The sequence below is a fragment of the Brettanomyces bruxellensis genome, chromosome 7 (assembly GCF_011074885.1).
Source record: "Brettanomyces bruxellensis chromosome 7, complete sequence".
Classification (NCBI taxonomy): Eukaryota; Fungi; Ascomycota; class Pichiomycetes; order Pichiales; family Pichiaceae; genus Brettanomyces; species Brettanomyces bruxellensis.
The window spans coordinates 1,033,048-1,059,212 of record NC_054688.1 but is presented as its reverse complement, the minus strand read 5'-3'; the positions used below and the strand labels follow the sequence as shown (position 1 = coordinate 1,059,212).

General features: G+C 44.4%; 10 protein-coding genes across 10 annotated transcripts; 8 read left to right on the top strand and 2 right to left on the bottom strand.

Annotated features, from left to right (window-relative positions):
* Positions 1–93: 93 nt before the first annotated feature.
* BRETT_004938 (uncharacterized protein) lies at positions 94–1,254 on the bottom strand (the record flags this gene model as incomplete). Its single annotated transcript, XM_041283425.1, has 1 exon — positions 94–1,254. The coding sequence occupies one exon, from the start codon at positions 1,252–1,254 to the stop codon at positions 94–96; it is 1,161 nt and encodes a 386-aa protein (XP_041136777.1).
* A 1,186-nt stretch (positions 1,255–2,440) lies between these two features.
* Positions 2,441–4,483, top strand: BRETT_004937 (uncharacterized protein; the record flags this gene model as incomplete). Its single annotated transcript, XM_041283424.1, has 1 exon — positions 2,441–4,483. The coding sequence occupies one exon, from the start codon at positions 2,441–2,443 to the stop codon at positions 4,481–4,483; it is 2,043 nt and encodes a 680-aa protein (XP_041136776.1).
* Positions 4,484–5,762: 1,279 nt separating this feature from the next.
* Positions 5,763–7,136, top strand: BRETT_004936 (uncharacterized protein; the record flags this gene model as incomplete). The annotated part of the gene is made up of 1 exon (XM_041283423.1): positions 5,763–7,136. One exon carries the CDS (start codon positions 5,763–5,765, stop codon positions 7,134–7,136), a length of 1,374 nt encoding a protein of 457 aa, XP_041136775.1.
* A 1,341-nt stretch (positions 7,137–8,477) lies between these two features.
* Positions 8,478–10,493, top strand: BRETT_004935 (uncharacterized protein; the record flags this gene model as incomplete). Its single annotated transcript, XM_041283422.1, has 1 exon — positions 8,478–10,493. One exon carries the CDS (start codon positions 8,478–8,480, stop codon positions 10,491–10,493), a length of 2,016 nt encoding a protein of 671 aa, XP_041136774.1.
* A 524-nt stretch (positions 10,494–11,017) lies between these two features.
* BRETT_004934 (uncharacterized protein) lies at positions 11,018–11,852 on the top strand (the record flags this gene model as incomplete). The annotated part of the gene is made up of 2 exons (XM_041283421.1): positions 11,018–11,024; positions 11,158–11,852. The coding sequence occupies 2 exons, from the start codon at positions 11,018–11,020 to the stop codon at positions 11,850–11,852; spliced, it is 702 nt and encodes a 233-aa protein (XP_041136773.1).
* Positions 11,853–12,277: 425 nt separating this feature from the next.
* BRETT_004933 (uncharacterized protein) lies at positions 12,278–15,139 on the top strand (the record flags this gene model as incomplete). Its single annotated transcript, XM_041283420.1, has 1 exon — positions 12,278–15,139. The coding sequence occupies one exon, from the start codon at positions 12,278–12,280 to the stop codon at positions 15,137–15,139; it is 2,862 nt and encodes a 953-aa protein (XP_041136772.1).
* Positions 15,140–16,163: 1,024 nt separating this feature from the next.
* Positions 16,164–17,285, bottom strand: BRETT_004932 (uncharacterized protein; the record flags this gene model as incomplete). The annotated part of the gene is made up of 1 exon (XM_041283419.1): positions 16,164–17,285. The coding sequence occupies one exon, from the start codon at positions 17,283–17,285 to the stop codon at positions 16,164–16,166; it is 1,122 nt and encodes a 373-aa protein (XP_041136771.1).
* A 2,013-nt stretch (positions 17,286–19,298) lies between these two features.
* On the top strand, positions 19,299–20,294 carry BRETT_004931 (uncharacterized protein; the record flags this gene model as incomplete). The annotated part of the gene is made up of 1 exon (XM_041283418.1): positions 19,299–20,294. The coding sequence occupies one exon, from the start codon at positions 19,299–19,301 to the stop codon at positions 20,292–20,294; it is 996 nt and encodes a 331-aa protein (XP_041136770.1).
* A 1,372-nt stretch (positions 20,295–21,666) lies between these two features.
* Positions 21,667–23,260, top strand: LPD1 (dihydrolipoamide dehydrogenase precursor; the record flags this gene model as incomplete). Its single annotated transcript, XM_041283417.1, has 2 exons — positions 21,667–21,730; positions 21,852–23,260. 2 exons carry the CDS (start codon positions 21,667–21,669, stop codon positions 23,258–23,260), a joined length of 1,473 nt encoding a protein of 490 aa, XP_041136769.1.
* Positions 23,261–24,781: 1,521 nt separating this feature from the next.
* BRETT_004929 (uncharacterized protein) lies at positions 24,782–26,026 on the top strand (the record flags this gene model as incomplete). The annotated part of the gene is made up of 1 exon (XM_041283416.1): positions 24,782–26,026. The coding sequence occupies one exon, from the start codon at positions 24,782–24,784 to the stop codon at positions 26,024–26,026; it is 1,245 nt and encodes a 414-aa protein (XP_041136768.1).
* Between the last annotated feature and the right edge of the window lie 139 nt (positions 26,027–26,165).

The window sequence follows — 26,165 nt, the reverse complement described above, 5'->3', positions numbered from 1 at the left end:
ATGTGAAACAAGTAAGAAAAAGCGAATAAAATATAACTGGTTTAGAATTCTCTCTCCACAGCTTCATAAATAAAGGTAGTGTGAAATACCTCTTCAAAGGTCACTAAAAGAAGTTGTTGAAGTTTTTGAAGTATCTGCTTCCTTCCTCGTTAACCGGTAATTGGAGCTGTAGATTTCCTTAATCCCGTTACCAAAATAGTACCAGACAGCAGCAAGTAGCACCAGAAGCCAAAGAAGAAGAACCATGCAAAATATGTCAAAGGCTATAAGCGACCGTTTTCCCGGTATTGACACGTATCTGGTGAAAAGACGGTAAAGCTTAAAACTGAGGTATGCAAGACCGCACAAATAGGCAAGAAAAACCAGAAGCAAGCCAGCAGGCTTCTCCCTGACTGCACAATAGTCCGAAAGCAAAAGCACAAAGTAGCTCAAAGCTAATATCACGATCGTAATGATGAATTCGGGATCATTCCTTTGCAAAACAATCACAGCAAACTGGAGGGTAAAAGCAGGAAAAAAGAAGACTCCAAGTATTATTGCATTCCTGTTTAAATTAAATGCTGTGTTTGCATGGACCATGGATGACTTGTTTCCGACCTTTTCTCCGGTGCTTTTAATGAAAATCTTCCATAAGTATCTTGCGTTTAAAAGCTGGATTAAGCAGGCCAGACAACTCAAGCAGATCACCACTACGGAGAAGGCTGTGCAGGCGGTCTGCCAAGAGTCGTATGTTAGATCGAATAAAAGCGTGTTTTTTAGCTCATAGTACTGTATTCCAGAGTAGACGGCCATTGCACCTAAAAAGATGTTGTATGTGACTAGATGGTACACACTTTTGGTGTAAAGAATAAGCAATGAGTAAAGCACTTGATATATTTCAGCGTAGATATATAGGGCCAAGTATGTGGCAACAGCATTTCTTTTGCCAGACCTCCATATTGCATTGGTGGCCTCTGGCTTATTCACACGCATTGTGTCCAAGTTTCTGGCAAAAAGAGCAAAGAGAATGCATTCAAATGCTAAAACCATCACAGCAAACAAGCATGAGCTGACAAGAAGGCACTTACCTCCTATTCTGGCCTTATACCAGATGTTCTCGCTAAATTTTTCCTTAAAGGATTTCTCCTCTTGCTTCGGTATCGGTTTGTCATTATATGGGAATGCTACACCTGCTTCCTCAATTTCCAAATCGGATATATCTGTATCAAGCTCCTCTTCTGGAGATGGGTAGTACTCCGATGAACTTTGGGGCATTACTACCGGTGCCCTGTATGCAAATTCAGTGTTATTGCCGGTATGTCCAAATCAAAATGGTTAAATGTAATTCTTTCAGGGATGTTTAGGGTCTCTATGTCTTCAATTTCTTTGAGAAACTATTTTTATTTTTCGCTGTCTATTTTTAAGTTATGTGGGGAGAAAGATTTTGGACAACCTTGCTGTGCACAATTCTCAAAAGTATTATTTCATCATCAAATCGCAGTCCTTTTAAATGATTGCAAACCCATTAAGTATCTGCTCTAAGATTTTTGTAACTGGAGGCAGCATATTATTCGGGAATGTAACAAGAATCTAATCAAGTGAATAAATCGAAGATTTGGTCATGCATAGAGAATTGCTTCTGCATGAAGTTGTATCCGGTTTGTCATTGAATACTATCAAGGTTCTGGCATACATTACTTGTTTCCCAAAGCGGTTTGACCGTTTGGAGTCTTCTGTTCCGCTGTAAATCTAGATAATGCGAAAAATGAAAAATGAAAAAGTTGAATCCCTGATCATAAATTTCACCCCTAATGGTAAATTTTTAGGGTCTAAAAATATGTGTGATGCAGAATTCGGTATGCATGAAGTTGATCATGTATATTTTTTCCCGGCGGTTTTCTTTTTTGACTTGCTGATCACTGCGCCACGCATGGGCCTACTTTTCTTCTGGCTTTATCGAGATACGTGAATCTACCCCGTATTTAAGGAAGGCAGATGACCCATACATTGAAACGGTATGAGCATATTTCTGAAATAAATGTTATCTGCAATGGACGTATATTACTTTTTTATAATGTTATTATTATTATTATACCTGTTTTGTTTTTTTAGAGCTTTCATTCATATTCATCTTCCTCCTTTTTCTCTCTGCACATGTTGCAAATGCCGAATTTTCCCACCCTAGTATTTTTTTAGCGGCCCGTCTCGAGTCTCCACTTGATCTCACCAATTGCATCATCCATACACTAAATTTATTGTTTACCTCATCCTCGACTCGATCAATTAATAATTCAGTTACTCCTAAATTTAAATTCAAATTGATTAGATTTCTTTATTTTTTTTTTTTTTTTTGCTCCACGATCATCTTCGTCCTCCTTTCAATACGTGTTCTATTTTCATATATTACATAGACAACACAAATATATTTATTCAACTGGAAATCAATTGAAAATCAGCAATCATGGAGAGAATAGATCTATCCTCTTACGCCAGCGAGATCAAAAAGGCGTACAATGATGTCGTTTCAGGAGATAAAGCATATGCCATTTTTACCACGCAGAAAGATTCTGCTTTGAAGCCAACTTCTGTTTCAGATGGCGACATTAAAGATTTTGTCAGCGAATTCGAGGAGGGTTCCGTTCAATTCGGTATTCTCAAAGTCAGTCCATACGGTTCGGATGTCAACAAGATCGTTTTACTCGGTTGGTGTCCGGATTCTGCCCCCTTGAAGTCCAGAATTTCCTATGCAACCAATTTCGCAGATGTTGGAAAGGTTCTCAGCTACCATGTGGACATTACAGCACGTGACTTTGATGACCTTGATGTTGATGACATTATACAGACGGTGAGCAAGGCCTCCGGTGCTAGATATTCAATCCAGAGTCTTCCAAAGCCTAAAGTTACCAAGTTTAGACCTTCATCTAAGGCCTCTCCAACACCTTCAGCTTCCTCTACACGTCCAGCCGCTTTTAAGGCTCCTTCTCCAAGTCAAAAGCCTGTAAAGCCAGCCGCTAAAGAAGCGGATGCCGATGAGTGGGGTGGAGAGGGTGAGATTGAAGTTCGGGATCTCCAAAAAGAGCCACTTACTGAACTTCCATCTGCCTACAAGCGAACCGAGGTTGATATTGATGCTTTAAGGGGCAAGAAGGCTGCTCCAAAGCCAACTCCTAAGGCTGCACCAAGGCCAATTCAAGCTTCATCAAAGCCAACACAACCTTCATTCAAGCCAACTCCTAAAATCACTCCAAAGCCATCGCAAGCTTCATTAAAGCCAACTCAAGCTCCATTTGAACCGGTTTCCAAGCCATTGGCAAAGCCCTCTTTACCTGAAAAGAGCATTCCGGCACGTGATGTCACATCTTCACATCCTGTCAAAGAGTCTAAGAAGCCAGCTGCAACTCCTGTTGGAAGTTTGACAATAAATCTAGAAGGTGGTTTAAGTTCCTTGCCAAAGCCAAAGACTTCAAAGTCCGTTTTGTCGAGATTCCAGCAGAATGTTGTTACTCCAGCTTTTGGTGCAAGGCCGCAGTCTTTCGACTCTGACTTGCCAGGCGGAGATGATGACCACAAGATTTCTGGTCTCAAAGATTACGGATCTGAAAGTGGTCTAACGCCAGCCCAGCTTTGGGCTAAGAAGAAGGGTAAGTTTAGAGAGGTACCAAAAGCGGAAAAGCCTGTTAATGCTGCTGAGGAAGAGCCGACACCTGCTCCAGTCTCAGATGTTAAGAGTAAATTTGAAAAAATGAGCATTTCGGAAAAGACTCCCGAGGAGAAACCGGCTCCAACCCAGTCGTTGTTTGATAAATTCAAGAGTACTGCACCTGCACAGCCTATTCTTCCTTTGAAGCATGAGCCAATTAAGGGTGAGCTTCCAAAGGATGAGCCTGAAGAGGTTGAAGAACTTCAGGAACCTAAGGAACCTGAAATTCCTCAAAGAGCTGAACCTGAAATTCCTCAAGAATCTGAAACAACTCAAAGATCTAAACCTGAAACACCTGAAGAACCACCTAAACAACAAAATGAATCTACAGAGGCTGCTCCTGAGCCAGCTGTTGAAACCCATAAGGGTGCACATACAGCAATTGCTGAGTACGATTATGAAAAGGATGAGGATAACGAGATTTCCTTCAAAGAAGGAGAGAAGATTGTTGGAATCGAGATGGTTGACAAGGATTGGTGGCTGGGATCGAATGCAAAAGGAGAGTCTGGGCTTTTCCCAGCTACTTATGTGAAACTTGATGAATCCAATGAATCTGCTCAGCCTGAACCTGAAGAAAATTCAACTGCCGAAGCTGAGGCACCTGTAGAAACTCCAAATGAAACTGCATCTGGTCCATCTGCAGTTGCAGAGTATGATTACGATGCTGCTGAAAGTAACGAGCTGACATTCAGAGAAGGGGATGTGATTGAAAATATAGATAAGGTGGATCCTGATTGGTGGTTAGGAACGTTCAAGGGTGAGAGAAAGCTTTTCCCTGCAAACTATGTTTCACTTAGGGAATGATTTGATGTCATGGATAGATATTTGGTTTTTGTTGTATTGAAAAATAAAAGGTATAAATAAATTTATGTGTTTCTGTATACTAGAACTTTGTATTATGGTCAATGTGAAGTGTAAGTGAGCATAATTTCTCAGTTTGGACATATTGTTATTATTAACATATTGCCGTATTTCAGGAATTTAAAAAATGTGTCGTACGCCCATAACTAAAGCCTTCAAGGATTGCAGTCCTGAAATGTTGTTTAAAAGCAATACTAGCGTAGATCTTAAGAGTTCATTCTTACAGTTATTTCTTCTTATTCGGTTTTTTTATATAAACTACTTTATAATGTGAGAATAGTCCCCAATCGTTTTAATTTTTACGTTATTTATACATTTTAAATATCATTGAGCCAACTGTCAATTTTGTAAACATTGTTTTAACATATTACAGCAAATTTAAGAATGTCAAAATAATGAAGCTCTTGAACAATGGAGTTCAAGTAAGTGAACATGGTATTGTTATATCATCTGATTAATACGAGAACTACATCTATATAAAGTGAAGATATTCCCTTCTGTCTATCATTATACATACTCTTTATTACATACTACAATAAATATCGAAACACTATATAAATCTGGTAACACTAACTTTAACAAAGAAGCATCTTATATTATTATCACCGTCTTTTTTATTCTTCTTTACAATGATTTTCAACAGCCAGTGTTGAATAATTGTTTTTATGCAATCCCTTTGCTTCTGTATTTTTACCTCCTAAATTAAGCGCGGTGTTACCACATCCGTCCACTCAAAATTTCCCTCGTATTTTGGTTTGTAAATTTGTTCTTTTTCCTCCCATTGCTCAGTCGTGCTCCCTCGACTTCTCCTACTCAAAGTTTTCTCTATGGCCTGATTAACATATTATCTCTCAGCTTAAAGCTTTCTCACGTTGCTAATAAAAGAACTTCCTTGACTCCTTAAAGCAGGATAACAAAGTTTTTCACAACAGGTTCTTTGGTCATTCTTTGCTTGTCAATTAGAAAGGTAATATCAGGTGAAATATAGGTATTTATTGAACTATAGATATTCGACTATAGATATTTAACTATAGATATTTAGCTATAGATATTTGACTATAAGCATTTACCTACAGCTGCTGCAGCGTTTTACAACAAATATTCTATGGTGTTAGATAACGCAGATATTTGATAGATACATAGATTCTAGATTGCAGACACTTCAGAAATTACACGGATATCCAACAGACCTACCAAGAGACATATTCCACATAAATCAATCATGCAGCCAAAGATTTTTAGCTCCCCTGGTAAAGCCCTTCTTGCCGGCGGTTACCTAGTTCTAGATCCCACATATGAGGCGTTTGTTGTGGCTCTTTCCTCCAGAATGCATGCTGCGGTTACAACATTGAAAAAATTGACTTCTGGAGGACAAACCAGGATCACGGTCAAGTCTCCACAGTTCAAACTGGGAGAGTGGACGTACGTTATAGATACGAATCGTTTGCCCGATATGGATCTTTCGGAGGTATCCGGACGCAAGAATCCATTTGTGAAATCGACGATTGTCACGATTCTTTCCTACTTGAGGCCAAGCACCAGCTACGAGATCGTGATCACCATTTTTTCCGACTCCGAGTACCACAGCCAGATAGGTTCGACACCCCGAAGCTCAAGGAACGGCAAAAGAACATTCTACTATCACAACAAGCCAATTAATGACGTGCCAAAGACAGGTTTGGGCTCCAGTGCGGGCTTGGTTACTTCTTTAACTGCCGCTCTTCTCTACTGCTACACAGGAGATGGATTTCTGACCAACCAGCGCCAACTCGACACCTTGCACAACCTTGCACAGGTTGCACACTGCTTGGCACAGGGAAAAGTCGGCTCAGGTTTCGATGTTGCATCTGCTGTGTATGGATCAATCGTTTATCGGCGTTTCAAGCCGGCCTTGATCAACAATTTGGTTGCATTAGAGCCAGCGCGTTTTTCTGCCGGTCTTGGGGAGCTCATCGATAAAACCAACTGGAACATCGAGCATCAGCGTTGCTGTTTAGTGCCTGGCATCCATATCTTGATGGGAGACGTGGCAGGCGGCTCAGAAACACCAAAGCTTGTCACAAAGGTCCAAAAATGGAGGTTGGAGAACCCCGACAGAGCACTTTCCATGTGGACTGCTCTCAATGAGTCCAATATGGGGCTAGTGGCGTCTCTAACGTGTCTTGAGCAGTTTGCATCGAGCAATAAGCAGGAGTATGCCAAGTTGCTTGAATATCTAGACGCACATTCTGCCAGGGACATTTCGGCATCGGAAAAGCCAGCCATCCAGCTCTTGAAAGACGTTGTCAGCAGTATTAGGAGCATCAGAAAGCTTCTGAAGATCATGACTGTAGAAAGTGGTGCAGAGATCGAGCCAGATGAACAAACAACTCTTTTGGACAACTGCGAGGCTCTGGATGGATGTCTCGGAGGAGTTGTTCCGGGTGCGGGTGGCTACGATGCGATTTGTCTCTTGGTGAGTGAAAATTCCATCAAGAAGATTATCAAGTCTTCCGCTACGCTTGCAGAATTCCAGCATGTTCATTGGCTCCGTCTTTTGGAGCAAAGGCACGGGTTGATTGAGGAGCAAGCATCGGATTTTGATGGTCTCTTCTAGGAATACTGTCGGGCAAAGGTGTGAGCAGGGTGGATTTACCCCATACTATTTATTCGATACTCTGTCTTTGATGCCTGCGTGCCTTGTCCGGCTTTTCCTCATAGAGCTACTAACACTTTTTTATACTTCCATAGTGGTGTTTGTATCAATGTTTGTTCTTTTCTTTTCTTTCTTCTGCTTTCTTTGCCTCGTCTTGATTTTGAGTATGTTCATGCTTCTCCATAACTTTGCTATTACTACATTTAGAAGTTGCTGGGTCTGCCCTGTTATTGTGTCTGTATATTCTAATCCATTATTAGTTCTTATTTCTTATTGCAGTTTGCTCACTGTCACATGCTCTGTGATAGGGACTTTATAGAAAATAGGAAATACTGTGCAAAGCCTCGCGAAATAATTATCGGCTCCCAATAATTAATCCGAGGATCAATGCAATTGTAGCGCGGCCAAGATTTAACAATAGGAAGTACAATAGGTGCATAATTACTGGTGAGCACAATAATTATAGTGAAGCACAATACTGGTGGTCAATTTACAATAATCTCCAACAATAACTAAAAACCACTTTGCCTAGTTGCTCCGTTCCGGGTTCGGGTAATGAGCATTGTCCATCTCCACTATTGGATTGTAGTCATCTCTACTTGCACACAAAGTGATGAGGCAGGCAAACCTAAAGCGAACTAGGTTTCCCTAACAGGAAAAGCCGGAAGTGCAGGCCGGGAAAACGTGAAGATCGGGAATCTCTTGGGCGGTCCAAACTGTGCAACGGTATTATAATAAGGATAAATGGTAAAAGGTCTTGAGACAGGGTGTGAGAAAAAAAAATGAAGAGAGAAAAAAAAAAAAAATTGCCGTACGCAAGATCAGGTTCAACAAGGCTTAAATCGGGAAGATCGGCAGTGGTCTGGTGTCCCCGTAATTAAGGGGGGAGAGAAAAATATGGGAATATCTGGGGAAACAGCCGCAATAGGGAATTAGCTTTTACTTTTTTTTGTTTTTCTTGTATTTTTTTTTKKTTTTCTTGTTTTCTATATTTTTCTTCCTCCTGTTTATCATTTATGCTTATTTAATTATCGAAGAAGCTCATCCGGTCTGTTTTTCTCCCATTCTATCGCATTTTCCCTAATTTCTTTCTTTTATTTCCTTCCTTTCCCACTTCTTTCTTTCTTTCCTTCCTCCACACTTTATCACCTGTACGATTACCCGGTTCGCTAGTGCTAGTCCCTTTGCCATTATTCCAGGTCTCTTTCAGTCATCTGTTGTTGATCCCGAGAGAAATAGGCAGGAAGCATCTATAAAAAAAAAAAAAGACACAGATATACATCCCAAGCAGGCCATCCACACATGGAGAATCCGGTCATAGCTTTGCATCCGAGGGTTTCCGAACAGCAGATTGCCACATCCTTACCCCGTGGGCCAGCTTGTACTATTTCCACCCGTGGGCAAAGCACATCCTATGATTTCAACAGCTATCTTCCTCCCTATAGGTCACTCATCAACCCGAGCCGCGGGTACGACTACCGGAGCCACCGGTACTTCGACGCAAGGAGTCGCGGAGACTCGAAACTGTTGAGCAAGTACAAATCCTTGATTATCACGCCCATCAGCAATACTACCCACAGGATTCGAGATGCAGCGTCGGATGGATTCTCGATCAAATCGCATAGGAGCAAGCACAGCCAGTGCAGACCGAATCCGGGCATTCTGGACTTGCCCCAGGAGGTGCTGATTGGTGTTTTCCAGATTTTGCGGCGGACGGATCTCGCCGGACTCGTTTGCTCGCTTTATGTGTGCAAGGACTTCTATCAGGTGGCAAAAGTGGCACTATACGAGGATCCGTACATCACCTCCGGGTTCCGGCTTGGCCAGTTTGTCCAGGCGATCAATATGAGCGACGATTTGGCGTTGATGGTGCAGAGAATCGATCTTTCGCGGATCCGGGTCGGTGTGGACTTGACAGAAGAGGAAATGGTGAAATTTTCATCAAACATCATTTTCGGAAGCTGTGGAGGGCAGTATGATGAGTCCCTCATGCAGGGAGGTGGCCGGAACATCTATGCGGGCTGGAGAGACTTCAAGTACCGGTTTGATGCCACGTATGGCAACTTGGCCCACCGGTCACTGGTATCAACTTCGTTTGTGCCGTCACATTTTTTGCCGGCCAGCTTCACCCGGCCGCCCATATACTCGCCGGCTTTGAGTTTATCGGGCAGAAAGGGGTCTGTTTCAACACATCAGTCGTATTCCAGCCTGTCGATGTACTCGCGGGCGTCCTCAGACTCGCTGGGCTCTTTGTTCTCGCTGTACGAGGGCGGAAGGAGGTCCCCTGGGGCTCCGGGGGACCCGGTGGCTGTTCACGCGAACCCGGAGGTGGCCGGCGGTGTCGAGGGGGCCGTTGGCCCGGAGGCGTTGGGCGAGCCGTACGGGGGCATGGGGGCAGCCGCGTGGGGCACCACGGGGGAGCTGCAGAAGCCGGGCTTTTTCAACTCCATGGGGCTGTTCATGCGGGCGACGTTCGGGGGGCGAAAAAGGGCACGGAGGGTACGAAAAGCACGAAAGGCACAAAAAAGTGCACAAAAAAGGGCACAAAAATTGGGACAAAAAAATTATGCTAATCATTCTTTCCTCGTAGCTCGCCCCTCGAGGGTGTCCCGGTGCTCACTCAGCCTCCGGCGGAAATTGGGGTTGGTGCCGGCGGGCGAGACATCAAAAAACCCCCTGCAATCCCCTTTCGGTACTCCGCACCCCCTGCAGAGCGACTCCCTCAAGCAGTTCTGCTTTGCACGTGATATCCCCATCGGTTACATCTTGCACATTCTCGACCAGTGCAAAAATCTACGAAGCATCAATCTCAGCGGCATCGCGTGGACCGTCGACTTCCAGATGGATGACTTTCAATATTTCGACTGGGAACTCGCACGCGGATTGGTCAGAAGCCACGATCCCACCGCTGGCCAGTACGAGTACCGATCGATGCTTCTAGAAAGCGATATCCGCGAGGAAAAGCGTCGCAGGGAGCGGGAACTCGCCCCTTACCGGATCGATAAGCCCATTTTTTGGTCCGACACGGTCCGCGAGATCAACTTCAACGACCCAGGCTTGCACAGCCTCACCATTGATGCCATCTGGCCGTTCATTCTGCAGTTGAAGCAGCTGGAGCGCGTGTGTCTCAAAAACTGCGTTTGGCTCAACAAGGAGACGGTCCGGGATCTTGTTTTTGACAGCTGCTCCCGGCATACTCTCCGCCAGATCGACTGCACTGATTCGGGGCTTGCCCGGAATTCTGGCTGGGCCAAATGCTGGTCTGCGGACAAGTTGAGGGAATACCTCAATGGGGAGGGGGCAGTTGGGATGGATTGACTGGGTATTTTTGCTTCTCTCAGTCTATTATCTAGTATTTCTTTACATGGTCTTTATGTTCTTTATGTTCTTTATGTTCTTTACGTGTTTTTTACGTGCTCTTTACGTGCTCTTTACGTGCTCTTTACGTGCGCTTTACTATGCTCCTTACTATGCTCTTTACCTTTTCTTTATTACTTCTTTACTCTTCCTTTTTGCTTTCTTTAGTCCATTTCTTTATTATTATTTTGCTTTCTTTACCACTTCTCTTCCTTCTTTACTCTCCTATTTTTTTTATTACTGCTCTTCCTTCTTTATTACTTCTTCTCTTCTTCTCTGCTTTCCTCTCCTCCCGCGTTCTATTTCGCTGCATTTCGCTGTCCTCGCTACGCATTTTTATTTTATTTTTTTACCCTTTATCGCTCTACATAGTCTCGTGGGTCTCATTCCCTATCTTCCTATAAATATTATCTAAGTTCAATCGACTTTCTCCCTGTTGTAACCATTGGCCTCCTGCAGTCTTCTGCTGCCATCACAATATCCCAATGGTAAGTGTAAACATATTAGGGAAATGCAGATATATTAGATATTTTAGATATATTAGAAAAATAAGGCCTTCCGCACTCCTCAAAATTCAATACTAACCCCCCGCAGAGTTTACTTTACAATAACGCAACAAGGCTAGCACAACAGCTCAGAAAGGATATTGCAGCTTTCGAGAAAGATCCAAAAGCCGCCCCTCCGTCTTTAATTGGACAGATCACAACCACTTCCAACAGTCTCAGTCGGACACTCAAGGATTTTTCAGATTATATAGAAAAACAGACCTTGAGTCTCAACGAGGCCCAAAAGGCAAAGAACAAGAGCAGGTTGCAGACTCTACGGCAGGAGTATACCGAATACAAGCAGAAAATAGACAGTTTGCGAAAGCAGAGAGAGGAAGCACTGGCTGAGGCAAATAGAAGCCGACTTTTTTCAAATACATCCACTGCCATCTCTGATAATCCGTATGATGAAAGCAACATGACCTCCAGGCAATCACATGCTGTGTCACAGGGCGAGCAGACCCAGATCAATGCATCATCCGGCATGTCAATGACAGACGGCCTCTATAAAGAGCAGACATCCTTAGAGCGCTCTAATCAGCAACTAGACGATATTCTAGACATGGGAAGACAGGCATTTGATGATTTGGTGCAGCAGAATGAGATGGTGGGCAAAATGAGGGACCGCATGAGCTCGTCTTTGGAGACGATGGGTGTTTCGAGGGCTACGATAAGAAAAATCGACAAGAAGGCTTTTGAAGATAAGTGGATATTTTACATAGGGGCGGCGCTGACTTTTTTGATCATGTACTTGATATGGCACTACTTAGGATGATCGAGGTACGTACGTTTTGTATATTACAAGCAAAGTCATAAATAAGGTCATAGCTTAGCTCTCCGTAGATGGACGTAGCATGCATCCTTACACAGTAAAGCATTTGAATTTCCTCCCCCTCCCCCTTCTTTTTTTTTTTTCTTCTTATTTTTTTTTTTGTTTTACTTGACGCGACCCAGTCCAATTTCCTGTTTTTTTCCCATCGTTTCCTCCCCCGGCCTCATGTTTTTTTCTTTCTCTGTAGATCGAATCAGTACACAGAGATCTTCGTCAAAGGCACCGGTGAAGAGCAAAAAAAAAATAGGCCGAGACACACATTGGTGGTGAAAGAGGAAAGGAATAGCAGAAGCCATTGTAACAGGTGATTATTGCTTTTATTGCCATCTTTCCATATTTCCAAAACAGCGTTTCTTGCAGTGAGCAAAATGTCAAAGGAGCAGAAGATAGCGTATTTGAATGAGCAGCTAGGCCGGTTTCTCCAGCAGATGGAGCAGCTCAAGGACGAGCACGGGGAGCAGTTCCAGCTTGTGTTCAACACGCTTCCCCCAAGGTCGAACATTGCGTATTACAAGCTCATCCAGAGGCCAATGTCGTATTCGAAGATTAGAAAGGCCATCAAGGGGAAGAAGTACACAGCATCGCAGCAGTTTGTCAAAGGTATCGCCCAGATTGTGTGGAACGCGCATTTCTTCAACGAGGAGAGCACGGAGTATTACAAGTGGGCAACGATATTGGACGATTTCTTGAAAGATACCGTTCTTCCTGCTTTGAGGAGAGATGTGAACATTGTGGACCACGAGACAGTTTCGTATCCGATGATGAAGGAGATCCCCTCGGATCCCCGCTCCAGGGACGAGACCATTCGCGAGATTGAGGAGGAGCAGAAGAGGGAGAAGAGGAAGCAGCAGGAGAGGCAGCAGAAGCAGCAGGAGCAGGAGCAGAAGCTATTGCTGCAAAGGCAGCTTCAGCAGCTGCAGATGCAACAGCAGGGATTCAAGAACTCGGCGGCAGCTCCGCAAAACTTGTCAGGGGCACATCCGGGGGCACAGCCCGGACCCAATACAGCAGAAACAGACATGTCTGTGCCGGATTTCAGTAGGGCAGCACAGCCTCGACCAAGTCCACATGCGCTGTACCAGAACCTTGCAGCGGCTCGGAAATCAAGCTCCACAAAGCACTCTTCGCTCCCGAACTACAACCCGGCGGCGTACCGGAGCCAGGTGGAGCAGAACGAGCACCCGAACGTGTACAATCCGCCAAGAATCACAAACACGGGGATTCCGAACAGAAAGCTTCTTGAGCAGTGGGTGAAACGGGGGAGACCGCCGATTGTGGACAAGCCGCACGAGCAGAGGATCAAGAGCATCATGAGGGGGTTGAAGAAGATCAAGGTAAAGGGGAAGACGATCATCGCGGTGTTTGACAAGCTTCCGAACCAGCAGGAGTACCCTGAATTCTACGAGATGATCAAGGACCCGGTGTCGATGCTTGATATCAAAGGTTTGATCAAGCAGAGGTACTACAAGACGGTGGACGCGTACATGGCGGACGTTTTCCGGCTCATTGCGAACGGCAAGAAGTACTACGGTGCGATAGGTGACAAGTACAGTGCACACAACATCGAGCTCTTGGAGACGAACATCATCCGGCTCTACCACTTGGAGATGGCGAAGCCGGACAGTGCGTACATCGGGGACGTGGAGTCGTCGAAGATCCCGATCCCGCAGGTGGTGTTCCAGGGCAGAAGCTACCGGGTTGGCAACTGGGTGCTGATGCGGAACCCGAACGATGCCACGGAGCCGATCCCGGGCCAGATCTTCCGTATTTGGCAGGAGCATGGCAAGCAGTACATGAACGTATGTTGGTACTACAAGCCAGAGTGGACCACGCACCGGTACGACCGGCTTTTCCTTGAAAACGAGGTTTTCAAGACCGGCCAGTACCGCGACCATCCTGTAGAGGACATCGTGGGCCCCTGCTACATCGCGTACTTCACGCGGTGGCTCAAGGGGGACCCCGGTGTCAAATTTGACGGGCCATTGTTCATCTGCGAGTTCCGGTACAACGACCGCGAGCTGAACTTCGCCAAGATCCGTACCTGGAAGGCCTGTCTCCCGGATGAAGTCCGCCACATCGAGGACCCCATCGTGCCCATCAAGAGATCCCGTGTGTTGAAGAAGCTCCCCTCGCCCATCAAGCATCTTCTGCCCCCCGGATCCACATCTTCAACGCCCATTCCACCACCCACCATCTTGAACTTGAACGCACCACCACTAATTGGTGGGCTTTACGTCAAACGGCAGTCCGAGGAAGACGAGGTGAGCTACTTCGATGCCGATCTCCGCCAGGACCAGTGCGAGCTCCTGATCCCGCCGTCTGTGACCAACGGCCGCCCCACAGACCTCAGCTCACGGTCCCACGGCCGCCGCAGTGCCAGCTCCACCCCGCACCAGGTCTTCTTGCCGCCCAAGCCCTCCCCGGTATCCCCGGTGGCTGCTGCTGAAGGTGTTCTGGCCGCATACGGCTCGCCCACCGGGCAGACTGCCGACCGCGGTGCCCTGGTGTCGCCCTACCCGTTCGAGTTCCAGAAGAGCCTGCAGGCGGGGCAGCTGGGCGTGATTTCCATGGGTGCTGATGGTGTTGATACAATTTCTGCCGACACTATTCGCATGCAGCAGCTCCAGCAACAACTGCAACTGCAGCAGCAACAACAACAACAACAACAACAGCAGCAGCAGCAGCAGGAGTACCTTACCGCCCAGAGGTACACCCCCCACAGCTACACTGCTGGGGGTGGCCACAAGGTGATTCATACACCGTTCAACGTGGTTGGGTACCAGTTCCTGCCCTACGTGCAAGCTACATCCTCGCAGGCATTCGTCTTCCCAAGCAGCCGGGAAAGAGCCATCCAGAAGTTTGCCCGGCAGAACTACGAGAAGCTGGACCCGGAAAGCTACAGGAAGTTCTACCAGGCCATCCAGAAGCAGAACTACTTCGAATTGCCCCGGGAGGACTCCATGGTGAGCCCGGAGCAGCTCGATAAGGAGCGGGCCGACGGCCTGGACCAGCCCGGGCCAATGGTGTGGTTCAAGGCTCCACCGCAGTTCATCCCCAACCGGATCCTCAACTGCGGCCTTCCCGACAAGGCTGACTCCGTGGACTCGTTGAATCCAATCTTGAAGAGACGCAGGATCAACCCGCGGGTCAAGACCATCAAGCTTGGCCACAGTGCCAAGTACTTGGCCTGGAAGTTGAAGGCTGCTGGGGTTGAGGCCCGGCTGGCCTAGCTGTACTGTGTAATCTAATGTAATTATAGTTTTGAATGGTAGGCACTGCGATGGGATGTGTGGTCTGTATGTAGTAGCTGGAAGGAACTAGATTGTGAATATTTAGTTATATACCTTAATATACAGTTCCAAGCTCCCGTATTTAAAGACGGAGATATACAATTCCGAGATTCCATGAGATCTGTGTTCAGAGATGGAAGGAACGAGATCATGATATATTATCAGACTGGAAGTGACCAAATACCATAATATCAGTCTGTGTGAAAGTAGACACTGAGGTCTTTTATTCGGTATGCAATGCCATAGGATTCCTTATTCAGAGTCTGGAAATAAGCAAAATACGATGACATCAGTATCAGGTTGAGAGTAAGATACCATGTAAGAGAACGTAAACAATACCATGACATCTCCTATTTAAAGGCTGAAATATACAAGAAAGAGATTATATTCGGTGTCAGGTTAGAACGAGATCGTGTGTTTTGTATTTAGTATCTGGAACGAACGAGATCATGAATCTTTATTTAGTATCTCGCTCAAAATGCGATGTATTCAGCATCGACATAAATGAAATACCATGATGTCAGTCTGGATGAAAGTAGACAGCGAGGTCTTTTATTCAGTCTGCAATATACAAAATGCCATGAGATCTGTATTAAGAGGCTTTAAGTAATCAAAATATCTTATGAGGCTTTAAGTAATCAAAATACCATGATATCTTATGAGGCTGAAAGTAACGAAATGCCGAAATGTAATCAAATGAAAGTATACAATGAAGCGATTTTATTCCGACACCGTATCATCTTAAAACTACATAGACGCCCAACTTTATTCAGCGTACAGAGATTTAACGAAGTCCAGCCTCATTCAGCCTCCAACTATACAAAATACGAAACCTTTACTCTTACATGCTCAAGCACTCCTACACTACCAAGAAAGTTCATGAACCTATTCCATTCCCCGTATGGAGAAACCCCCATACCCAAAGTAGACATTTTATGTATCAGATGCTAGCGATTCTGCGCACTCAGTTGAAGATTCCCCAGTACTGCTCACAGTTCTGCGAGCCTGGCTGCTTCCACAAGTCGTTGTAGGCTGTGAAGAAGATAACCTGGTCTGGAACAGCCTCAGCAATAGACTTGATACAGGCAAGCTGGTTGGCAGTAGAAGGAACACCGTTGCTTCCATAGGTGTCACCTTTTGTTGGCCATCCTGTTTCCGTGATAAGAACACTCTTGGATCCGCCGCAAGCACTCTTGACATCAGCAATCTGCTGCTCAAGCCATGTTCCAGAGTTGGCAGCCTCAACATTTCCATCCCAGTAAGCATGGGAGTTGGCAGCAATGAAGTCAGACGCCTCACAGAGCTCGTTGTTGTTCTCGTAAGCTGGAATTGTGTCGACAGTAACGACTTTTCCGCTGTAGCCCTGGTCCTGCAATAGGCTTCTTCCTGAAGAAACGGCCGACGCAACTTCCGATGCCGAATAAGTTCCGGAGTTCACCCACTCGTTTCCAACTGCAACGGCATAAATACCGTCCCATCCCTGGCTTGAGGCCTTGACCTGTGTGGCCAAAGTGCTGATGTCCGACGAAAGAGAGTCCATGTAGTATAGGCCGGCGAAAACCTTCTGGTTCGAACCCATGGCTCCCATAATGGCCGAGACACAGCTGCAATCTGGGGCGTAAACACGGATAATGTCAAAGTCTGTGAGCTTCTGAATGTCGCTCTGGATGTCGCTTTCCGACTTGCACGATCCCGAGTCTGAGTATGGCGAGTATGTGATACCTTTACCCTCTCCTGCATAGTACTCAACGGTTCCATCCTCGTATGATGAAGTGTCATTTGATGAGCTGTCAGACGAAGCTGACGATGAAGCTGATGATGAAGCTGCAACCGATGACGATGTGGTAGCTGATGACGACGTGGCAGCCTCAGCCTCGGTTGAGGCAGTTGACGAAGTGGTTGCCGATGTCATGACGGTCTGCAAAGTGGTTGGATTTGCATTCTGAGTAACTGTAACGACAACTGTGTCAACAGCAACGGCAGCTTCTCTTTTCTGATGCTGGTGATGCACATGTGGAACACCCAGAGGCTGGGCTGCCGCGATGCTGGATAGTGCCAAAAGAGTGTAGGCTAGTTTGGTAAGCATGTTGTGCAAAAGATAAGTGGGTAAGTTGAAAACGATAAAGGAGTGACTGTTATTTGCTGACCGCACTTGGCTCTTGAAGATGATAAGAAACTAAAAGGAAACGGAGGTATCGATAAGGAAGAAACCACGAAACGCCAAAATGTATCCCCCCAAAAGCATCTCTCTACTTATATAAGAAATATCAATCATGGCGATTATTTTTTGGCTCCGTGGTTTCAGAAAGTTACGCCAGAAATTCACCAATGAATGATTAGCTCAAAGGAGGAATGCAAAATATTTACTCAACACCAATTGTTTCGTGTTTTTCTCCCCATTCCATTCTAACTCCTGTGGGACTATGGGAAATCGTTTCCTCGTTCCCATTGTCTTTCCTACTTCGCCCCTGTTTATATTACTCACCTAGAAAATCATCAAGGTTCAAATTCCTATGTGAGCGACGTCATATTTTTCACACATGATTGTTTTAGGCTATTTGCAACGGAATTCGCATTGTTTCCCACTTCTTCTTGGCGAACGCGGTTTCAGTTTTCCCCCTGTTTTCTCTTTTTCTTTTTTTTTTTTCTAATCTGTCCACGTACCTGTTTTCAGGTATGTTTACCTGATAAATTTTTTTCCGTTCTAGACGCGTTTCAGATATTTTCTTGCTTTTATTATTTTCCTTTGATTCTTTGGATCATTTTGGTCTGTCTGACATAACCGTGTCTGTACCTCAATAAGTTATTTAACATTCGTGTGTCCTATCTAAGCAACTTACATTTTATTTCTCTCCTGTAATGTTGTGCAAGATGAAGTAGTAACATAATAAAAAGATGTAACTATTTGCCTCTGCAGAGGTATCAAAGGTATCAAAGGTAGTTTCCAAACGGTAATAAAAGCAGATACGGCGTTGAGGATTCTCGTCTGAAATATGTTAGTACACGTTAATATTTCTTAAAGAGTATTGCACATTTTCACACTTCTCTTCTCGAATGCCGTACATAACTTTAACTACTTCGATAATTTCTTCAACTATCATATTTTTGCATTTGCAGTTCCTGTGATGGCCCCAATATTATCGCACTTCATAGTATGCGCCCCATCTTATCATCGCACATTCCAACCGTGTCGATAAAATCTAAAGGGGTAAGAAATTCTCGAGGTGGGAGTTCCAGGCCAAGTTACTTAGCCGCCAGAAAAATTTCAACCAAAATTTATTGTTCTCGAATTTTGTTTTTCTTTTTTTAATCCCAGTACACTAACAAGTTACTTCGATTGAATTTCATGAATACCGAATACCGAACAACAATACCGCCGGCAAATGAGCGAATAAGGGCAATTCTAAACATTGTGGAATACTCAATCTCGGGCCGGTAATTAGCCCACATCATAATACTGTTTGCTGCTAACTGCTGACTTTTTCCTCATTAGTAGAAATATGGTCTATTAACTGCATAACGATTCTCCGTACAACAATAGCCCAACGGAATTGTTCAGAATATCTGCAAGTAAATATTTGCATCCGCACTACAGTTGGTCTACTCTGGAATTTGGTGCCTATCAAAACACCTCGTTATATGTTTTGTCTCATCACTTCTCCCAGTCCTGGGTAGAAAGCAACCTTGCACCCGTTGCAAACTTCTGACGAATCGCGAAATCCTGTAGCAGTCGAATTATGTCGATCGACTTGTCTGGCAGGGAAAAAATGAAGGAGAAGAAAAAATCAAAAAAAAGTCAAAAAAAATTCAAAAAAAATTCAAAAAAAAGTCAAAAAAAATTCAAAAAAAATTCAAAAAAAAGTCAAAAAAAAATTCAAAAAAAATTCAAAAAAAAATTGTCCATGATATAGTAGAGCCGGTGACGGTCGATCGTCTTGTATTGTCTCGTATCTTCTCCCTCTCATTAATATGCAATGGTCAGGAAGTTTGATCGCTCCTTTCATGCAATTTCTGTTCTTCCTTCAGACAAGAGCCTCCGTATTCACGTTTGTTAAGTTTTCGGCCCGATCCAAAGTATAGTTCATACAAGCTTAAAGCCATGTTTTTGCCCAAGTACACACAAGTTGCATCATTAACACGGGCCAATCTATTATGTCGTCTTCTACCTCTTACCAAAATAAGGAAGGTGTCATATGATGGGACCCCAAGCTCTCTGGCACATTCGGAGGCAAACAATGACATTCTGTCAGATAATATAGAGACGGTCAAGCTAGCCTATGATAAGCATTCTCCTCCTGGTGTGTTCAGTTCGGCAAATCCACCTATTGTGTTTCTACATGGATTATTTGGCTGCAAGAGTAATAACCGGACGGTATCGAAAAAACTAGCATTGATGTTGGACAGAGATGTGTACTGCCTTGATCTCAGAAACCACGGCGCTTCTCCACACATCGGCAGAATGGACTATCCGGCAATGGGGGCTGATGTTGAGAGATTCATCAAAGACCACGAGTTGAAAAATCCCATTCTTATAGGCCACTCAATGGGTGCCAAAGCTGCAATGGCAGTGTGCCTCCGTAAACCAAAATTGTGCTCGTTACTCATACCTGTTGATAATGCACCTGTTGACTTCACGGCGGGTGCAACAGGTTTCTCAAAGTTTGGCATGTATGTCAGGCAATTGCAGAAAATAGAAGCCAACAGAAGTCTCAAGTCTCTGAGAGAATGTGACAGTGTACTTGCAGAAGTTGAAAGCAATAAAGTCATCAGGCAGTTTCTTTTGATGAACATGAAGCCAAGTAAAGATGGTGGGTACAGATGTGTGGTGGCACTTGATGTTCTGGCAAAAACACTAGACAATGTTTCTGCCTGGCCTTTCAATAGTGATTATAGCAGGTGGTCTAAGCCAGCCTTGTTTATCCGGGGAAAGAAGTCACCCTATGTGGCAGACAACTTTCTCAATAGTATAGCCAAGTTTTTCCCGAGGTTTGAGGTCTACGATGTGGATGCGGGCCACTGGTTAATCAGTGAAAAGCCACATGAGTTTGTTACTGCGGTTGCAGAATGGATAAGCTACAAGGAAGACATTTCTTGAGGAAAGGAAATATAATGCAGGCACATTTTAGAGCATTGGATGTCTGAATAGACGGGCAACAATTAGCAATTATATATTATACATATTTTGAACGATTTCGTCGTCTTGACTGTAATCTGTCCGCATAGTTAGGGCCAGACATGATTTGAATACTTCGCTACACCAAAAATGATGCTCCAGGATAATGCTGACCTTTTATTTTTTTTTTTACCTTCCGCTTCATTCCATAATATTTGTCCGACACCCCACCGTCCTGCCCCACGACTGTGTGTTTGAATTTCTAGCGAAATTGTGGGGTGGCCATTGTCCGACAATCCCGCCTGCCAATTCTCATGGACTGGGCAGCATGTCTGTTCTCCCGCCCGGTGGCTGAAAAAAGTTTTTTTTCCCCATTTTTCCTCCACCCTAATTTCTGGTTTGGACCACTCCACATTCTTATTTGCGGGTTCGACTCCGTTCATTTTCTTTTTCTTTTTTTTCTTTCATCTTATCCTCGCATCCCCGACCGTCTGGTATAGCGTCTATCTCTCGGATCGGTCTTTTCCATAAAACTATATTCCCAATATACTCCGTCCAGGGTCTCGGTATACACTCACACCATATTATATGTCAGTCCTGGTCTCTTCCTTATACGTTTCTCGAGTCCTTTGTAGCTCAAGATCATGTACTGGCCAACATGAGACATGCTTTTCTTAACATGTAGACAATATGCCTGCCTAAAATCCCATCCCAGCGTTTAATTCTAGGTTGTGGTATTTACTGCAACCAGTATACTTAAATCCCCACGCGCCCCGCATATCCTCGTGTATAATTTATTTTCCCTTATTCAAAATTCATCGATGGAAAAAGCTTTGTCTTTTTTGCCAGATGGCGGACCTTCAATGTCCTGCTCTGGTCCGAAGCGGGAACAATAATATCACGTATTGATTTTCTCCTTCGCTTTCCTCGTTCTCCTATCCCCTGATTTCCGCAATCTCTGGCTTTCTCCATTATTTTTATCATGCCTCATTTTCCGTTCCCGACAATTGGGGAGTAAAAAAAATAAAAAATAATGAAATAAAATAAAAGTTAGGGGGAAAAATAAAAAAAAAACTACCGTATTTATCACCTCGATCCTAATCGATCCGCTCCATGTATGCTCACTCTCTTTTTTTCCTCTCCCTTCTCTCTTTTCACTCATTTGTCTTTTTCTTTCTTCCTACCTACTTGCGTTCATTTAAAGTACATAGCCAGGTTAATTGAGTCGATTATCTAACCGACAGAGACAATTTTTGCTGTGTATTCTTCGTTTGTCTTGACATATTATCAATTATAGCTCGTCAGCAGGCACCATATATTTCGCACCATTAATTAAACACAAACAAACAAAAAAATGTTTAGACTCTCCCAGAAAAGGTTCTTTTCCTCAGCCAGAGTTGCATTCGAGGCTGCAAAGAGTATGTATATGTTTTTTTTTCCTCTCACCCGGCAGCGATTGAGTCATAATCCTCAAGCTGCATCTTTCATGCCTGACTAGTACTAACAATCACATTTCTTCCACTCGTTTTTTCACTACAGAATCGCATGATGTGGTTATCATTGGAGGTGGTCCAGGTGGTTACGTTGCCGCCATCAAGGCCTCGCAGTTAGGTTTCGATACTGCATGTATAGAAAAAAGAGGTGCACTCGGTGGCACGTGTTTGAACGTGGGATGTATTCCATCGAAGTCGCTTCTTTACAACTCGGGTCTCTACAACCGTGTGAAGAAAGAGGGTGCAGAGCGTGGACTTGACATTCCGGGCGAAGTGAAGCCTAATTTGGGCAACATCATGAAGCAGAAGGACAAGGCGGTCAAGCAACTTACAGGTGGTGTTGAGATGTTGTTCAAGAAGTACGGTGTCAAGTACTACAAGGGTAACGGATCGTTCATTGACGAGCACACCGTCAAAGTTGACCCTATCAAGGGTGGCGAGGAGGCTGTTTTGTCGGCCAAGAACATCATTATCGCCACTGGTTCTGAGAGTACACCATTCCCAGGTATCAAGATCGACGAAGAGAGAATTGTGACTTCGACAGGTGCGTTGGCCCTCAAGGAGATCCCAAAGACAATGACAATTATCGGTGCCGGTATCATTGGTTTGGAGATGGGTACCGTGTGGAACAGATTGGGAAGCAAGGTGACCATCTTGGAGTTCCAGAAGTCCATCGGAGGTGCTGGAATGGACGCTGAGGTGTCGAAGAACATCCAAAAGATCCTCAAGAAGCAAGGTCTCAACTTCAAGCTTGGTGCCAAGGTCACCAAGGGTACCAGAAATGGGGATACCGTCAAGGTTGAGTACGAGGATGGAAAGTCCGGCAAGACCGAGTCCATCGACTCCGATGTGTTGTTGGTTGCCGTCGGCAGAAAGCCATACACTAAGGGCTTGAACGTCGAGAAGCTCGGCTTGGACTTCGACAAAAAGGGCCGTGTGGTGATCGACTCCGACTACAAGACCAAGGTGCCTCACATCTTCTGCATTGGTGACTGCACCTTTGGTCCTATGTTGGCCCACAAGGCTGAGGATGAAGGTATCGCCGCTGTCGAGTACATGAAGTCCGGATTCGGCCACGTCAACTACGACAATATTCCATCCGTCATGTACACCCACCCAGAGGTCGCCTGGACCGGAAAGACCGAGGAGCAGTTGAAGGAGGCCGGTGTTGAGTACAAGACCGGTAAGTTCCCATTCTTGGCCAACTCCAGAGCAAAGACTGTCCAGGACATTGATGGTTTCGTCAAGTTTATCGCTGATGCCAAGACCCAGAGAGTCCTCGGTGTCCACATCATCGGTCCTAATGCCGGTGAGATGATTGCAGAGGCCAACTTGGCCATTGAGTACGGTGCTTCATGCGAGGACATCTACAGAGTCTGCCATGCTCATCCAACGCTTTCCGAGGCTTTCAAGGAAGGTGCCATGACTGTCTTTGGCAACCCAATCAACTTCTGAGTGATGACATTTAAGGCATGACTTTACGAGCTTTAACGCACGAGATTTTATCTTTACCTCTTTTTGCTTTACACTATACTTTTTTTTGATTTTCCTTCCTATTCTGTTTCCTGGTTTTATTTCGTCTCTCTGATGCGCAAATCGCGTTTTTCTGGCGAACATCTAAACAACGTATCAATATACGACAATTTAAGCTAAATTTAGGCATTGCTTTAATCCTTGGTAGTCCGGCTTTGGTTTCGTTTCTTGTCAAAGTAGCAAAATGGTTTTTGAAGTGTATCTATGGCCCCCACCATTCTGAAATATTGCGAACGCAGCAGAATCAGCAATATTTCACGAAATACAAAAAATGCGGGGAAGCATGAAATCTTTCTCGATGAAGAAAAAATTACTCTTCAGTTGATGGTGACCCGGGCGGTAATTATCCACATGTGAATTATTCAGCCAAATTATGTTTTCCCCTTTCAAGTAGCCCTAATACTAGCAGATTACTCATATTTCTGCATGCATGAAGTCTCAGCATTTTTGAAAGCATTCATTGTACATCCTGATCATGTGGCATGAGAAAAGTTAATCCGTATAGGTGCATTAAGGGGGAAAAAAAAGATTGATGGCACGATTATGATTCGAGCAAGAAAAAGTCCTCCTAACAAATCATGAGATGAAATTCCGGCGCTTAAATTCACCAAGCATACCCACAAGCAAGATCTGCTTACAGTGGAAGTATCATCTAGTCGCTCATCTTCATCTATGTAGCGTTAAACAGTATTGTTGTTGCCATTATCAAGCCTGTTTGTGTACACTAATCTAAATCTAGCTATTGGCAGTCTGAATCATTTTGTTAAAGCCGTCCCTCAAACTTTTTTTCGGTCCATCTGACCGGATTCTCTCTCTTCATTTTTTGATTTGACATTTTTTTTCTTCGGGCCTCTCTCCTCTGCAGAGAGGAGACTTAGGAGACTTAATCACATTTATTTTTTTGTCGTCTAATTCTACTTTATTTGCTTTACTGGAGATTTTTTGTTTCCTTTATTTTTCTTGTTTGTACCGGTTTTCTTTTCACTTTGACGCCCGGATATTCTCCCGTTTCTTTAAACAAGTGATATCGATTGATCTACTTCTAATTTGTTTTTTGCAACCTTCAATTGTTTGTTTGTGTTGATCGTCCTTTTTCAAGAGAAAAAACTCCTGCTTTCGTCCATCTTGGAAACCAAGGACAAAAAAAAATAAATATCAGGAAAAATAAAAATAAAGAACAATTTCCTGTCCCCCGCAAACTCGAAAGCAACAAAGTCCAACTTTAATCTTCATCGACTTTTTTTTTCTTCCATCGAAACACAAGTATTCACTCGAAAGAACCCGTTAGAAGAAGGAGGAATACTAAATCTAAAAAAAAATACGCAGACTTGAAGGCGGCTATAAACATTTACATATATATATATATATATCATCTGCAGCCACTCATTTGCTCCAACCGTCTCAACATCCATATATATTGAAAAGAGTCATCACAGTGATATAATGGCTAACCACTCAGAGCATTTTGGACAGGGCCATTTGGGGCATCCCTCAAGAGTTAATCCTTCGGCTTTTCCTGGACCCGTGTTACAATCATTCGAAGAAGATGCACATGATGGACATAATGATCTTCCATTTAAGCTCAGATTTTCTCAGCGTGCAATGGTGGGACATGGGTCTTTTGGCTATGTTTACCAAATCAACATCTTGCCGGACAACCGCCGGGCAGCCATCAAGCGAGTCCTCCAGGATAGAAGGTTTAAGAACAGAGAGCTGGCGATCATGCGTGTTATTCGGCACCAAAATATCGTGAATTTGCTCTACTACTTCTATAAAACCAACGACAAAAATGAGGTATACCTCCACCTCATATTGGAGTACGTTCCTGAAACTTTATACAATGCAAGCCATTGGTACATATCGAGGCGGAGAACTATGCCGCTATTCGAGGTCAAACTTTACTCCTACCAGCTTTTCAGGTCTCTAAACTACATACACTCTCTTGGAATCTGCCACAGGGACATCAAGCCACAGAACCTTCTAATAGACCCCGTCCGGGGTATTCTCAAGCTTTGTGACTTCGGTTCTGCCAAGATCTTGGACCCTAAGCAGCCCAGTGTTTCGTATATTTGCTCCAGGTACTACAGGGCACCTGAGCTCATATTTGGGGCAAGAAACTACACAACCAAGATTGATATATGGTCTGCCGGCTGTGTTATAGCCGAACTCATCTTGGGACAGCCGTTATTCCCGGGCGAATCCGGCATTGACCAGCTTGTGGAGATCATAAAAATACTCGGAACACCTTCCAAGGAGGAGATCCAGTCCATGAACCCCAACTACATGGATCATAAATTCCCTACAATCAAACCTATACCACTCCACAAAATCTTAAAAGGTATCGACACCGAAGTTGTGGATTTGCTCGCTGCAGTGCTTGAGTACTCACCCGTTAGAAGGCTTACTGCTGCTGAAGCCATGAGCTCACAGGCCTTTGACATCTTCAGGCAGCAAGAAAACGCCTCTATGGTGCTGCCTAACTACAGGAATTTCAAACTTGACAACGAGATTAACATTCCTGATCTTCTCAACTTCACCAAGCGTGAGCTAAGTGTACAACCTGAGCTTGTTCATCGTTTGGTGCCCGACTGGAAATGGAGCCGGAGCACTGAAGATCTCGGTTTCTCTCTTGATGATTTTACTCCATACACCCATGAGGAGTTGTTGGATTCGCATAACGAGCAGTGACCAGCTTGTCCAAATTATTACGTGAAAGTGGGCAGTGTGATGTGTGGGAAAAAGGCGGATGTGTCGATATATGTACTCATCTCCCTTGTGTATTATGATGTTGTTGTTGCTGAGGAGACAAGCAGTCAGTTTTATCCTT